The 16,739-nt window shown below is 45.9% G+C and overlaps 1 protein-coding gene across 13 annotated transcripts in view; it reads right to left on the minus strand.

The window, feature by feature from the left end:
- LATS1 (large tumor suppressor kinase 1) overlaps window positions 1-16,739 on the minus strand; it is a 184,047-nt gene that overhangs the window by 52,498 nt on the left and 114,810 nt on the right. For all 13 annotated transcript variants that reach the window (XM_029594077.1, XM_029594084.1, XM_029594081.1 and 10 more), the window contains one exon: window positions 12,570-13,152. In XM_029594077.1, the coding sequence (XP_029449937.1) occupies window positions 12,570-13,152 (583 nt within the window). The remainder of the gene's footprint in view (window positions 1-12,569; window positions 13,153-16,739) is intronic.

The following is a 16,739-nucleotide window of genomic DNA, read 5'->3' on the forward strand; positions in this document are numbered from 1 at the left end:
AGATTGAGCTGGGCTGAGGACTACGCCTAAAGAAAGGATTGCAACCCTTGAAAAAGATTTTACCCAAGAAAAGCCAGAAGGATCGAAACCAGGAGGCACCTGTGCTGTGCTCACTGAGCTAACTTCCACAGCTAACAAACCAGTTAAGGGAATTCCAAGATCAGGTCTTACTCCTGACATGTCTTTACCCATGCTCTCATTAGGCTGGGAAGAACCAGGCTAAGTAAAATCAGAGTTAGATAAATCTCCCTGAGCCTCCGAACAGCGCAGGCACAAGTTAGAGGTCACACCAGTCTGAGATACCTGAATATGATAGGCAGCGCATAGAGAAAGGCACTTAGATTTCTTAGCTATAAGCGCCTTTTTTTTTTTTTTTTTTTTTTAATTATGCCTCCAAAATTTTAGGCTTCCCAAAGATAAGTGCACAATTAACATGCCCAAGCTAAGAGCACGGTTAAGTGCGCACCTAGCCTGAATGCATCTTAACCTGGGCACCCAAACCAATGCCCGTCTAAGTATCCAAAAACTGGACGCACAATCAGATGCACTGCCTAAACCAGGGCAGCTGAGTGCATAGGCAAAGTGCATAAAATACCACCACAGCCTACCACGTGGCGCACAGGAGAAAAGCCTCAGAGCAGGGCCTAGCCAAGAGAGGCTGCTCAACCCACCAGGCTACCCATGTGCCTTAAACCTCCCTCGGATCGGGATGAATGTCAGAACAGCGTGCCGAGCATTGAGACTGGGTAAGGAGGAAGCCCTACACAAAATTCCTCCTCATGCATCTCTGTATTTTTATTTATTTATTTATTTTTAAATCTTACCTGAGTTCAGCCTTTCCTGGCTGAGTATAGAGATGGTCTCCAGCTGTAGGGGAAGAGGGCATATGCTTTCACTGGCACCCTCGGCTTCCTGCACCCGCTGCCTTTCAGGTGTCCAAGTAGCTAAGTCCACGCCGGCCGAAAAACCAACTACCGAACAAGGCACACATCTAAGGGACCACATAAATCACCTCAAGAATTCTCATCTGGGGAAGGGGCCATTTGGTATCACCGTAGGAGATTGGGGCAAATTAAGTTCCCCATTTATTTCTCCTTCCAAAATATAAAGCAATACCCAGTAGGGAAATGCATGACCACCATCTGCAAAAGACGGAGAATACTGGCAGGCTGATGTCATGCAGGAGTATATATACTGTGACATCAGTTTGCTCCTTCTTCATCTGCTGGTAGAGGTGCATAATACATTGTTTTTGAACCCATCTGACTAGGTGCTAGCAAACAGGTGACAGAACTGAGGGAAAAACTAGATGAAATCCTGGGTCCCATTGAGGATTGTGTGCAAGTACTGCATCATGTATATCAGACAGGATACTATGCAGTACTGAAGCATAGTGTTTCAATAAAGCTTTCTCCCCAAAATGTCCATATGTTGATAATCACAATCACGGGGGCACAGAGGTGTGAGTTATCTTTTTAGGATGGATATGACTATTAACCCATTACATCATAATTTAACTGGGGCCTGCTGAATCCTTCAGGTGCTTTGATGCGATATTTTGCATCTGGCTTCTTACTACAAGAATTACACTTCATCCTGTAAGAGGGTGAAAAGGCAAGGGCACCAACTCTTTACGGGCATCTACTCTAGGTATTTGGAGGCCAAGTACCTACATGAGCTCACCATCCAAGTGCAGCTCAAATTTATTTATTTATTTATTTAAAAGTATTTATATACCGCTTTATAAAAAATAAATTTGTCAAAACGGTTTACAATAATTAAAATAAAATTTTAAAAAAACAATCAAATTAAAATAAATAAAATATACAAAAATTAGTCAATAGCTAGAAAAATTCTGGCTTGAAAATAAATCAAATTAATTACTCAAAAATAAAAATAAAGATTTGTTGCCATAGGACTTGCTATTGCAGGAAAAGAGGGGAGGGGAAAGATTGGACGGCTTTAGCATCTTTGGGGCAAACAGTGCTTCAGGGGAAGAATCTGCTCTCATCTTGTGGCAGAAAGGTCCCTGATAGGTCACTGGAGTATTTCTTTAGGGAACCAAACTCCTCAAACATTTACACAAGGCCCTAGGACTCCTCAGACTGACTCAGAAAGGATATACCTAATAGATGCCTGGGAATGGGCCAACCCTGGACCAGAAGACCTCTGGGTCCGGAAAACTCCGGGGTTTCAGGAAAAAGTGGTATTAAGAAGTAGAAAATGTTTCCTGCTCTGAACCCATTGGATTCAGACATGGTGCAGACATCACAGAGACAGGTTTCAGGGTGCAAAACCTGGATCGGTTATTTATGTGCTCAGCAGAGAGAAGAGGATCACTGAGCACACCAGAGGTATCAAAGTGCCTGCTGCTCGAACCTTAACATGTTAAGTTACTGTGATTCACCCATCCAGTCGAGCTTCAAAATATTGCAGACAGTACTGGAGTCGGCCTCACAGGGGTGTGGATCTCCTCCATGGCTCTTTACAGGTCAAGGTGATAGGCTGCAGACTGGATGTCTAGCAATCAACAAAGCATTGCTTGAGCCTGGGAGGCAGATTTCACCTCCAGATGTATCTGATTTGGAAGGTGCACTGTACTTCCTTACGCTTGAAACCATGTGTCCAAAAGACACATCGATGCAACAAAGTCTCTACTGAAACAGGCTCTCTCAGACCCTGTACCTGAAGCCTATGTATTAGCTTGCAAAGGAGGGCGGGGAGAGGAGGAAGCATGACATCTGAACTCCTGAGTCTGTCCTCTGATCTTGGAGGTCAAGGGCCTCTTTGGCATAGCCTGACCCACCAGTGGTCAGAGTAGCTCTGTCATCCTTGCATTCAGCTATAAACACTGTCTTCAAAGAGCTGAACTACCCTCTCCTCCCACCCCCCATACCCCAGTCACACAATTAAGTTAAAAAAGGAGCTTGACCTTCCAAGTCAAAACTGCTCCGAGTGTCACCCTTCCACAAATGCCACAGTCAAAGGCATCAGGCCTTGTTTAAGGCAGCTGTAACAAATTTCATAATGGTCAGTGATGGCCATCTTATGTTTGTCCCTGGGACAGAACATATTATGGCTGGTCTGCTGTTAGTCCTCACACAAGGGTGACATCATCAGATGGAGCCCGATGCAGAAAACTTATGACAGTTTCTAGAAACTTTGACTAGGCACACTGAATATGCTTAGCATGCCCTATACTACGTATCCATGTGGGGTCCCCTCTTCAGTCTCGTAACATAAAATTTCGATGAAAAATAAAAATAGGAGAAACCCAACTCCGTGGGTGGCAGGCGGGTTTTGTGAGGACTAATATCCTGCTATCCTTGGAGAACACCTGTGTAGGTAAACAACTCTGCATTCTCCAAGGACAAGTAGGATGGTAGTCCTCACGCATGGGTGAATCCCTAGCTACAGGCTGCTCCCCAAAACAAAAAAGGGGACCAACATACATCTAACCAGATGCCAACAGGCACAATACCACTGCTGCTGTTAGTAACAGAGGGGGAGACAGCCTGAACCCAAACAGGCGGCTCTAGGATGGGAGAGTTGGGTTCTACACTTCAAACAGGTTCCCTAGGCAGACTGGCCGAACCTACTTTTGCATAGGCCATCCCTATCCAGATAGTAATGGGATGTGAATGTGTGGCAAGAACACTTGCAGATCTCTTCCACATGGAAGTGGTCGCAAGTGGGCCATTGATGCTGCCATGGCTCTGAGAGAATGAGCCTTGACATTACCCTCAAGATGCAGTCCTGCCTAGGCATAACAGAAGAAGATGCAATCTGCTAGCCAACTGGATAGTGTGCTTGGCAATGGCAATGCTCACCCTATTCTTATCAAAAGAAACAAAAAGTTGGGTGGTCTATCAATGGGCTTCTGTGCGCTCCAGACAGAAGGCTAAGGCTCGCTTGAGGTCCAAACTGTGCAGTGCTCATTTGCCTTGGTTCGAATGGGGCTTGGAAAAGAATATTGGCAGGACGACTGACTGGTTAAGATGAAGATACATCCCCATCGTAGGCAGGAACTTAGGGTGCTTACACAAGACCACCCTGTCATGATAGAATTTTGTATTAGGTGTACAAGTCACTAAGGTCTGGAGCTTGAAGTGACTGCCACCAGAAATATGATCTTCAGGTCACATGTGCGCAGCATCTCAAAAGAAGCTTTCATCAGCTGAGCTAAAACCACGCTGAGGTCCCAAGACACAGTGGGAGGCCTTATGGGAGGCTTCAACTGAAGCAGAACCCACATAAAACATACAACTATAGGCTGTACAGAGATGGGCGTACCATCTACACCATGGTGGTAAGCGCCAATCGCACTAAGATGGACTCTAATGGGGGTGGTCTTTAAGCCAGCCTCCGACAGGTATAGAAGGTAATCAAGCAGTTTTTGTATGGGGTAGGAGAATGGATCTAGGGCCTTCTGCTCACACCACATGAAAAGCCTCTTCCATTTCAGTCCGTAGGACTTTCTAGTGGAAGGCCTTCTAGAGGCCACAAGGACCCGAGACATATTGTGAAAGATATAGCAGCTGCAGAATTAACCTCTCAACATCCAGGCTGTAAGCAACAGGGCCTGGAGTTTGGGATGCTGCAGCCAGCCTTGATCCTGCGTGATGAGATCTGGGGAAGTCCCCAGACTGATCAGTCTCCTGATGGAGTGGAAACCAGACCTGTTGCAGCCAATGAGGGGCTATGAGAATCATAATCCCTCTGTCCTTGCGAAGCTTCAAGACAGTCTTCGCCACTAAGGGAATCGGAGGATACGCATATAGGATACGCAATAGGATATTGAGGTTGATTTGCAGTCTGTCCTGTGCAAGAAGCAGAACTGAGGCACCTTCCTGTTGCAGGGGAATGCAAACAGATTTACATCCGGGCTCCCTCAGAGGTAGAATATCCGATTCGTCACCTCCTGGTCCAGGGACCACTCGTGGGGTCTGAAGGCTTGACTCAGCCTGTCCGCTACCACGTTCCCTATCCCAGCCAGGTACATGGCCTGAGCACCATCCCGAGGGGACAGGGCCCACGACCGGATCTGGACAGCTTCCTGATACAGGAGGTACAATCCCGTGACCTCCTGCTTGTTGACATACCACATTGCTACTTGGTTTTCATTTTGGATCAGGATCTCCAGGAACTTGATTTGCCATGAACGTTCTTAAGCCGACCATAAGCTCTTGGTGCCTAGCCCATCCACATGAGCTCCCCACCCCAGGGTAGACGCATCCGTAGTTAACACAATTTGAGTCAGAAGACTCAAAAAGGAGATTCCCTGTTCCAGATTGGAAAGTACTTGTCACCAGGACAAGGAGTCCCGGAGGGACAGGGTGACTTGGATGTGATCTTCGAGGCTCTGTGTGGCTTGCCACCACCAAGACCTCAGGGTCCATTGGGCTCTGCACATGTGTAATCATGCCAAGGGAGTAACATGGATGGCCGTGATCATGTGGCCCAACAACCTCAACATGTGCCAAGCTGATACCTGCTGGCTCTGTTGAACTTCTGTCGCAATGGCCGCTACTAAGACAGCCCTCTGGAGTGGAAGAAAGGCCTTGGCCTGAGCTGTGTCTAGCAGGGTTCCGATGAAGACCAATTGAGTTGATGGACTAAGGTGGGACTTTGGGTAGTTGAGAACAAACCCTAGGGACCTCCAACACCCGAATGGTCAAGTGCATGGACCTGGCTGCCCCTGCTTGAGACATGCTCTTGACCAGCTAATTGTCCAGATAGGGAAAAACATGCACTCCCAGTCTGTGGAGGTCCGCCGCCACCATGGCCAGGCATTTTGTGAATACTCGTGGGGCAGACATGAGGCTGAAAGGCAACTCCCGGTACTGGAAGTGCTGTTTTCCCACCATGAATCTGAGATATTTCCTATGACCTGGGAAAATCTTGATATGGGTGCATAAGCAGAGGGAGCTTAGCCAGCTCCCTTTTTGCAAAAGGGGGATCAAGGTGCCCAAGGAAACCAACTTGAACTTTTCTTTTTTTAGAAATTTGTTCAAGGCCCTCAGGTCTAGGATGGGATGAAGTCCTCCTGTTTTCTTTGGAATCATGAAGTACCTGGAGTAAAATCCCTGCCCTCTCAGCCTTGGCGGACAGCTCCACTAACAGTACCATCCTGATGCAATACCGGCCCCCAATACACGCATGGAGGGCAATTTGGTGGGACACCCATCAGATTTAATTGGTACCCCTGACATACGATGACAGAACCCAATGGTCCGAGGTTACACTGAGTCACTGGTTCACGAAGAACCTCAGCCTTCCCCAGACCAGAGGGTCCATCACCCTGGGTATAGGCAACTGGCGGATATTCCCTGTGGCACAGTTAAAGCTCCATCCCTAGGTTTGACTGAGGAACTGGCTGGGGCTTGGGAGCTCTCTGCTTCCTGAGATGGTCGTGAGAGCTCTGATGAGGAGGGATTGAGGAGAAGGAGGATAGTACTTTCTTTGGAGAAAGAAGGACTTCCTTGGCACCTGCCTAGACAGCCTTTTGGAAGAGGACAAAGGGTCCGAAGCATTGGCAGAGAGTTGTTGGAGGGTCTCATGATGGTCCTGAAGTTGGGCCAATGTCCCTCACCCTATCTCCAAAGAGATTCTCCTCTGTACACGGCACGCAAGTTGTTCCTGTACCTCTGGTTGGAGATCCAAGGCCCGCAGTCATGTCATTATGAAGGAGCAGATTCCCGCTGTAGAGACTCTTGATGCCGTCTCAAAAACATTGTTTGTCGCATGGGCCTCATCTTTTCCACACTCCAAACCCTTGCACATATGATGGTGTCTTGCTGCTGTTGAAGCAGCTGCTCAGCCACCTCCTGCACCTGCTTCCAGATGTTCCTCGAATATTGGCTCATGTAGAGGTGACAAGAACTGAGAACATAAGAAACTGCCATACTGGGTCAGACCAAGTATTCTGTTTCCAACAGTGGCCAATCCAGGTTTCAAGGACCTGGCAAGTACCCAAATACTAAGTAGATCCTATGCTACTAATATCAGTAATAGCAGTGGCTATGACAACTTGATTCATGCAGTTAATGGACTTCTCTTTCAAGAACTTATCCGAACCTTTTTTAAACCCAGCTATATTAACTGCACTAACCACATCCTCTGGCAACAAATTCCAGAGCTTAATTGTGCGTTGCGTGAAAAAGAATTTTCTCCAATTAGTTTTAAATGTGCTACTTGCTAACTTCATGGAGTGCCCTCTAGTCCTTCTCTTATCTGAAAGAGTAAATAACCGATTCACATTTACCCATTCTAGACCTCTTGTGATTTTAAAGACCTCTCTCATTTCCTCCCCTCAGCCATCGGTTCTCCAAGCTGACCAGCCCTAACCTCTTTAATCTTTCCTTATAGGGGAGCTGTTCCATCCCTTTTATCATTTTGGTTGCCCTTCTCTGAATATTCTCCATCGCAACTATATCTTATTTGAGATGCGGCGACCAGAATTGTACACAGTACTCAAGGTGCGGTCTCATCATGGAGCGATGCAGAGGCAGTATGACATTTTCCATTTTATTTACCATTCCCTTCCTAATAATTCCTAACATTGTTTGCTTTTTTGACTGCCACAGCACACTGAGCAGACGATTTCAATGTATTATCCACCTTGATGCCTAGATCTTTTTCCTGGGTGGCAGCAAAGCAGGCAATAAGCATGGTGCCTTGGAATACCTTCCTCCCAAGAACATCCAGCGCTCTGTGGTCCTTCCCTAGGGGGCGAGGAATAAGTCCAAGAGTGGGTCCGAAAGCGCTTGGCCCTCTTGAGAGTGGATTCAACCACCACCGACTGGTGGGGCAGCTGACGCTTATCGAATCCAACAACCTTCTGGACGAGGTAATCCCTGTCCACCTTGACAGGAGAAACTGTAAGGGGTTTTCCCAAATCCTCAGCAGCAAATCCAAAAGGATCTTGTGTACTAGGACTGCCACAATCTCCTTAGCAGCTTTCAAAATTGAAGGATCTCAAGCACCTTGTGCCTGGCATCTTCCTCTCTGAACAGCTGGAATGAGATGGCCTCTGTCATCAACCTCATAAAACCTGCAAAGGTTAAGTCCTCGGGCAGAGACATCCTTCGCTCCTCAGGAGAAGGATCTCACGGGAAACCATCCACATCCTCAGAGGAAAATTCCATCTAATCATGCCCCCAGGGGTCTTAGGGACCCTCATCCTTACTGTATGTCACAGGGGATGGGGCCCTACGTGCTCGGCTAGCATCCAGATGGAACTGGATTGGGTGAGGTACAGACCTCAGCAATTCTACCGGCATCGGTGGAGCTTCCTTGGAGGAAGAACCAGTGACGAACACCATAGCGATTGGAGGAGGCCCTGGTGTCCCATCAGGCACCAGTGCCAGCCCAGGAACTGACCCCAGCTGGGTTGGTAAGGCACTGATGAGCACACTGAGCTTCTCCAGAAGCAGTACGAGAACAGGTGGTACTGGCTCCGTCAATGCCACAGAACTGTCCAGTGGCCGCTCCACTCCAGCTGGACTAGATGTTCTAGCTCCTCCTTGAAAGTTGCCAATGCCAATACCAGCTGGGAGGAAAGAAGGGTGGCCAAATCTTCCTCAAACCCTTGAGGGGGATAGGCAACTGGCACCAGGACTGATGGGGACAGTCACGTACTCTGGGCATCGTTGGAGGACTGGCACTCCTCGCCACAGAGTCGCTTCGGGGATATTGCGGCCAAAGTCGGTGCATCCCTATGCCCTGAACTGTGCATCGATGGGGACCAGTGCTGATGCTTCTTGGTCTTCCCATGATGCTTGGCCCGGTCTTTGCCCAGTGCAGAGGCCAAAGACTATGAACCTGGTGTCCTCGATCCGGAGATTAGTGGTTGGTCCGATGGCGAGGTGTCCATTTGTGCGGCTCTGAGGTCCTTAGAAGCAGACGTCAATGGGTTAGACCAAGCCAAAGTTGATGTCCCTTTGGGGTCATCTGGTTGTACAAGCGACAACCCCAGACGTCATGCGATGCCCATAGACAGAGGATGCAGACTTCATGCAAATCAGTGTTCGACACGGCCAGCAGGCATTGGGGACATCTGTAAAAACTGGACGTGGCCATGACAAAGCAAAACAAAAAGGCCAAAGGACTGAACGGTAACAGCTGGCATTGATGGTCAGCAGGCACTGAGGCACCACCACCATGAGGGAATTGACTGGCAAAAGTAAATTTACGGAAGATGTCGAAAACCTTGACTGGGGACACTACAGGAAGGCATTGAGAGGGCCCGGCAAAAGAACAGAGAAAAAAAAATCACGAAAACATGAAAAATGTTTTCCACTAGGCCTAAAAGCCAAAATTTTTAAGAGCTCAAACAACCGTGTGGTATAGAACATGTGAGCATAGGGCTCCATCCAATTATGTCACCCATGTGTAAGGATTACCATCCTGCTTGTCCTTGGAGAATGACAAAAATCAACAAGACAAAATATGAAGTTGTTTAAAAAAAAATAAAAATTCAGACCAGGTCAGCAAAATGAAAAAAAAAAAAAACCCACCACCAACATTCTCAAAACTAACTAACTAATGGTTGTTTAGGCTGACGGCTATAGAAAAAAAGAAGAATTAAGATCAGAACACACAAGCAATAAAAGGCCTATTCAGATCTTTCCAGTAAACTCCAGAAATATCCACTATTTAGCAGTAAGCAATATCATGTGTCCCATTTGCGCAAGTAGCTGAATCTGCTTGTGTTCAGAGAATACATCATAGCTTTTGGTTTGAAGATACATCTCCTTTTGAGTTATGGAATGAGAGCTCTTACTGGTTGAGATGAGAGACAAATCTAGGGATGCTAACACTGTGCTGGGCAACAACCCCCCTCCTCCTACAAAACAAAACAAAAATATCTAGCAGGATTAAAGATTGAAAAACTGATCTAAAACTATAATAAAATAAATGCAAGTTCTGGGAATGATGAAGAGGAATGGGGGACACAATAGCTCTTTTGGATACATACCCAGGACACATTACTACTTTAATTTTAGTTCTCAGGTCATTAACACAAATAAAAACTGCTGTGCCCCTCTTCCCTTCAAAGGGCTGAATATATTTTTCTTTCATTCATTTCTGAACTTAAAAGCCATCAAGTAGGGTACTGTATTTTCCTATAATACAGGCTTAACACTGCAGTGATTTGTAGTTAGAACAGAATGCAACTCTCTGACCAGCTGCCACTATGAAAAATACTTGGTTTAAAACACTTCCACCATGAACTATCAGCACCACTTATTGCCCAACATGCCCAGACAGAGTAAGGACATGCTTAACCCGAGTGTGCATGAACTATCAAGTCACTTCACTGGTCCCCAACCATATCTTCTGAATGTTTTTTTCATTTCTCGTATTTATGATTTCCTGAATTTACTAGAACAGTAGTTTTCAACCTTTTTTCTGTCGGGATACACCTGACAGATGGTTCTCACATGCGTGACACTGAACATGTGACCATCACCAGGCTAAATGTAAACAAACACGCTGCATTCCACAGGAGAAATAGGACACTGAACATGTGACCATCACCAGGCTAAATGTAAACAAACACGCTGCATTCCACAGCAGAAATAGGACATTCCCAGTTCAATTTACCATACAAAAAAAGATATTTCTGGTGACATCTCAATAACAGCAACATAAACACTCTCTCCTACCAGGTGCAATAGACCTCCTTAGGAAAAACAGTAATTTACCACCAATGCATGCTCTATTGAGAAAACACAGCAAATAATATTGATACAAATGCCTACATGCTAGTAAAATACTTCACCTCGGTCACACACATAGAATCAACCTTCACCAAGTACAGAAAGACCACAAATTACAAATATGGAAACAGAAACTGGAATGGAAACCCAAAAAAGCCACTCTGCATTCTGTGCAAAACAAAAATATAGCGCCTATCAGACTTCCAGGATCTGAAATAAGTTACACCTGTATTATGGAACTCAAACAGTAACAACCCTACCTATGAATAGGCAGCACTGCAAAACTTACACCAGGCCCTAAACACCAATACACCTCCTATTAGGAAAACAGAATAAGCCAAGCTGCTATAGATCCCTAACAAGAAACTACAAGCTCGCAGAACACCCTTAACTGGGTCATACACGCAGAACACAGACAGACCCTCAAAAGCTAATGTTTTTGTTTTTGCGTTGTTTTACTGCATACAGAGCTTGGCTTCTCACTGTTTCCAGTTCAGTTTTTGTCTCCACATTTCTATTTATACATTCCCCGAGAAATATAAAATAATTCTAAAACTAGAATATATTAAATGTTTCAAAACAACTAATAAATAGAACATTCAATCATTAAAATGTTCAAAATTATTAAAAATTCTCCAAACACCAATAAAATATTTCTAACAGCAGACATCACATAATACCTAATAATTAAAATGGCAGTCAATCAAGAAAGATAAACTTAAAAAGCCACCTTTACTTACCCTCTCCAGCGGCTCTCCTACTCCTTTCCCTTGTAGGCCAATAGCATATACCAGAAGCAGTAAGGGCTGCTGAAGCTCTGTCCTCACACTCTTCTTCCTTAGGGCCCATGACTAGTCTCTCTTTCACTCACACAGACACACACACCTGCCTGACCAATCTCTCTCTCACACATACCAGTCACCTGCCTGACCAATCTCTCTCTCACACATACCAGTCACCTGCCTGACCAATCTCTCTCATGCACACACATACCAGTCACGTCCCTGACCAATCTCTCTTACACACACACCAGTCACGTCCCTGACCAAGCTCTCTCTCACACACACACCAGTTACATCCCTGACAATTTCTTTCTCTGACTTTCCTGAGAAGTCTCTTGCTCTCACACATTTCTCTTAATTACACACACATTCTCTCATACACACATGCTGAATCACTCTGTCACATTCACCCCCACCCATAGCACACATAGCAGCTACAGCACAAGGTAGCCGGTATGCTGCTATTAAAAGCAGTGTCCTGACAGGCTGGAAACCAGCAGGAGTGACCTCCCAAGCCCCACAGCGCTAAGAAGGCAGCACTCAGCTGTTTGCTTGTGCTGCGATCGATCGCGGCACAGAGCAATCAGCTGAGAATGTAATATTGTGCTTTTCTCCCCACCCCAGCCTTTATTTTTTGCAGTTTGATTATTAATTTTATATTTTCTTGCTGGTGTCACGCTGGCGAGAGAAGGGGAGGTCTGAGCCGGAGGCAGTGGCACCGTGCTCCTTCTGCAGCTGCAGAATCTATGGCCTTCTTCTTCCCGCGTGCCTGGTAAACATCACTTCCTCTTCTGGGTCACAGGGGCGGGAAGAAGAAAAGGTCACATTCCTGTTGCCGGCTTCAACAATGCTGCCGTTCCCCTCAGGGTTTGAATGTGCTGATAGCCCGGGCAGGACCGGCAGCAGTATTCATCTCACTGAAGTGAAAGGAGGGGGGAAGAGCAGCGGGTGCGTGACAGCTGCTGGTGCTTCGCGACACACTAGTGTGCCGCAACACACCGGTTGAGAACTGCTGTACTAGACAACCTATTTTAAATCGATGTTCTGCTAAGTCTTTACTTACCACTCTGATAGTACTTGGAATCGTGGGTCCATCGAAAGCCTGTGCAGAGACCAAAATCTGTCAGCTTAATGTGGCCATCGCGGTCTATCAGAATGTTATCGGGTTTGATGTCCCTATGAATGAAGCCCATTTTATGAACACTCTCAACAGCACAGGTCAGTTCTGAAATGTAGAAGCGTGCCATGTCTTCTGGGAAGATGCCCATCCTGATCAATAAACTCATCATGTCACCCCCAGGAATATAGTCCATTATAAAGTACAAGTTGTCTTTATCTTGGAATGAATAATAAAGCCGAACCACCCACTCATTGTCAGCTTCAGCAAGGATATCCCGCTCAGCCTTCACATGAGCCACCTGGTTGCGCAACAGCACATCTTTCTTTCTCAAAGTTTTTCTTGCATACAAAGCATTTGTATCCACTTTCCTTGCTAGGCACACTTCTCCAAAAGCCCCTATGCCCAAGGTCTTAATCTTCTTAAACATTGATTTCTCCATCTTAGCCCGTCGGAGGCGAATGTAGTTTGACTCCTTCTGGCACAGCATCTTTCTCATTTGATCCTGGGCTTCTTGAGATAACCCCACCTAAGGAAACAACATTCAACTCTGAGCATCATCCAATTATTTTGGGCCCAGTTCTCAAATGATTTATCTCATATGCACAATCCAAAAACCTAAACTGAATATGGGCCCGGTGTGTTTATCACAAATGCATTATTTTTTGTAGGGGTGGGGGAAGGGAAAAACCAAGCATCCAACAGAATTTAAAATGTCAACCAATACCTTAAATGGGGTTGCTAAAATGTGTTAAATATCACTTGGTGAAACAAAAATGTGCAAGTTCAGGGACAATTACAACAAAATACTTGAAACAAGGGAAGAGCAGTGAGATTTGCAAATCACAATTAGTTAAGCTCTGTATTTAAATATACATGATGCATGAAAACTATCAACCTCATGCTAATTCCAATGCAGGTTTGCATGCAGTCTTTTCAGAAGGATTTCATGCTATTCTTATATAGTACCATTACTCCAAAGTTTACTTGCCTACACAGTAATGAAGGTTATACAGGTCAGCAAAGCTTCCAACACTTAACAGTTTATATCGTCTGTTAGTGAAAGTGAAAAGGAAAAAGAGGAATGAGACTAAGTGTGGATCTAGTCAGGCTTATAGAATAAAAAATCCTATTTGCTTAGCATGTACACACATCAAGATTATAAAAAAAAACAAAAAACTGAAAGACTACCAGTTAACATAAGTAAATTTCTGGTCATAACATTAAGAAATCCTGACCTAAGTTTTACATGTTTTCAAAAGGTTACAAAAGAAAGTAGGTTTTAAACCCTTCCACAGATTTATACCTAGGAAGTGTACTTTCAGAACTATCTGACAGGAAAAGCGCTTACTCTAAGAGCAAAAGGGCATACTTAATGTGTGCAATATTTTTTTCTGTTAAAACTTCACCAGATATTTCCTTTAAATTTTACTGCAAGAGAGAGGAGGAGGGGGGCCACTAATACACACATCCACCCACCCCACACCCTGGTTCCCTTTGCTCACATACACACACTACCCCTCCCACTGCACCCCCTCTCCAATACCATTGTTCCCATTGTACATGTGAATCCCCACAACAGCAATGTATCCCCACTCAAAACCCTAGCACTCATTGCATACAAACCCCCAATACTTTAGCCCCCTTTGGCAGACACCCTCCTCCCCAACACCCTAGCCCCCACAGCTTGCACTCTCCTTGACCCCACCCCCACAGTACACGCACACACACTTTCAGGCCCCAAATACACACTCCCCTTGGCCTCCACTATGCACGCACACTCTCTCTGGCCCCCACCAAACATACAGATACACACACACACAGCTGCCCCCACTGCTCGCACACGACTTATGCGCTGTGATTCAGTACTGCATTATGACCCATTTGAGAAAAATTATTTTAGACAGTATGAGGCCAATATTCAGCACCATTTGGCTGGATGAGAAATTAATACTTACAAGATAATTTCCTTTTCTTTAGGATAGTCAGATGAATCCAGAACCAATGAGATGTACTCAAGCTACTCCCGAATAGGGCAGGAAGCTGCCCGCAATCCAGTCAAACCGCAGTGCAAAGGCTGCGCCCTCTCAGGCCTGCACATCCAGACGATATCTGGAAAAAGTGTGTAAGGAGGACCACATTGTAGCTCGGCAAATGTTGACAGGAGACAACAATCTAATTCCGCCCTGAGCCCTAGTGGCAATAGATGTTCAGCATCCACATTCGCGGCCATGAGTATCTCCTTAATACAACGAGCCATTGTAACCAGCGAAGCCGGCTCGCCCTGTTTACTACCACCATAAAGGAGGAAAAGGCGATCTGTCTCCCTGAGAGGTTTAGAAACCTCCAGATACCTCACAACATCTCTTAACATCCAAGGGTCGCAACCGGTGATATTCATCTTTTTCCCTATCCAGAGACGGCAGGGAAATGGGCTGATTCAAGTGAAAATCTGAGGCCACTTTTGCAAAAAGAAAGGAACAGTATGCAGATGTATTGCCCCCAAAGTCACTTGAAGGAACGGCTCCTGGCAAGACAAGGCCTGCAGCTCAGAAGTTCAATGCACAAAACAAATCGCCACAAGAAACACTGTTTTTGAGGTCAGTAACCATAAGGAAACGTTGCGCATCAGTCTGAACATAGGGTCCGCTAAGAAATCCAAAACCAGATTAAGACTTCCCAAGGGTACCGATAACCACAAGGGAGGATGAAGATGCTTCACTCCTTTCAAGAAATGGGTCACATCTGGATGAGCTCACAAGGGACCACCATTCATCTGACTCCTGAAACAGGCAAGAGCCACTATTTGCATCTTTAAGGAATTAAGGGCCAACCCTTCTTTCAATGCATCTTGTAAAAACTTCAAAATGAGCAGGATTTTAATCGAACGAGGAAGAACACCTCAATCTTCACACCAAGCCTCAAACATTCGCCAAACTCACACATAGGCTAAGGAAGTGGAAAACTTTCTTGCTCATAGCAAGGTGGCAATCACTGCAGTAGAATATCCACGCTTCAGTAAGCAAGCCCTCTCAAGGACCATATCATAAGACAAAATCGCGTCGGATCCTCGTGACAAACAGGACCCTGCTGCAACAGATTCCTGTGCGCCGGGAACTAGAGGGGAAAAGGCTACCAGAAGCCTTCACAGATCTGCAAATCATGGTCTCTTGGACCAATCTGATGCCACCAGAAGCACCATCCCTCTGTGATTCTTGACCCTCCAAACCATTCTGCCCAACATGGGTCACTGGGGAAAGACATAGAGCAGCTTGTCCTCCAACCATTCTTGCATGGGAGCATCAATACCCAATAACTTCGGATCTTTCCTACAAATGAAGAATCGAGGAACCTTCGCATTACGAGAAGTCGCCCTCAGGTCTAGAAATGGAATACCCCAGCGATCCACTATCAGCTGATTCACCTCATCTGACAATACCCATTCTCCTGGGTCCAGACTCTCTCTGCTGAGAAAGTCTGCTCTTACATTGTCTTTTCCTGCAATGTGCAAGGCCAAGCTCTCCTGAAGATGCACTTCTGCCCATTCCATAAATTTGGTCTATCTCCTGAGACATTTGCTGGCTCTTGGTTCTTCCCTGCTAACTGATGTAAGCCACTGTCGTTGAACTGTCCAACATTATCTGGACCGCTCGACCCTACAACCTGCTGCTGAATTGCAAGTATGCCAACCAGACCACCCGGGCTTCTAGCCGACTGATGTTCCAAAGAGACTCTTCCGCATTGCAGCGCCCTTGCCCTGTCAGTTCCTGACAGTGAGCTCCCCAACCCTGGAGGCTCACATCTGTTGTTACTAACCAGTCTGGTGATTTTAGGGAAACTCCCTTTCTTAGATGATCTGCTTGTAGCCACCACTGGAGTTGAGAGCAGACCTTCATCGGCAGGTGGAGCCAAATTGAATAATCTTGAAACTGTGGGCTCCAAAGAGACAGCAAGGAAAGCTGAAGAGGACGCATGTGTGTCCTCACCTACAGCACCACTTCCAGGATTGCCACCATTAAACAGAGTACCTGTAGATAGGACCACGCTGTTGAACGAATAGTGATCATTAACACATGTACCTGCACCATCAATTGAATATGAGCTTCCGGCAGGAAA

Source organism: Rhinatrema bivittatum, chromosome 3 (genome assembly GCF_901001135.1).
Source record: "Rhinatrema bivittatum chromosome 3, aRhiBiv1.1, whole genome shotgun sequence".
NCBI lineage: Eukaryota > Metazoa > Chordata > Amphibia > Gymnophiona > Rhinatrematidae > Rhinatrema > Rhinatrema bivittatum.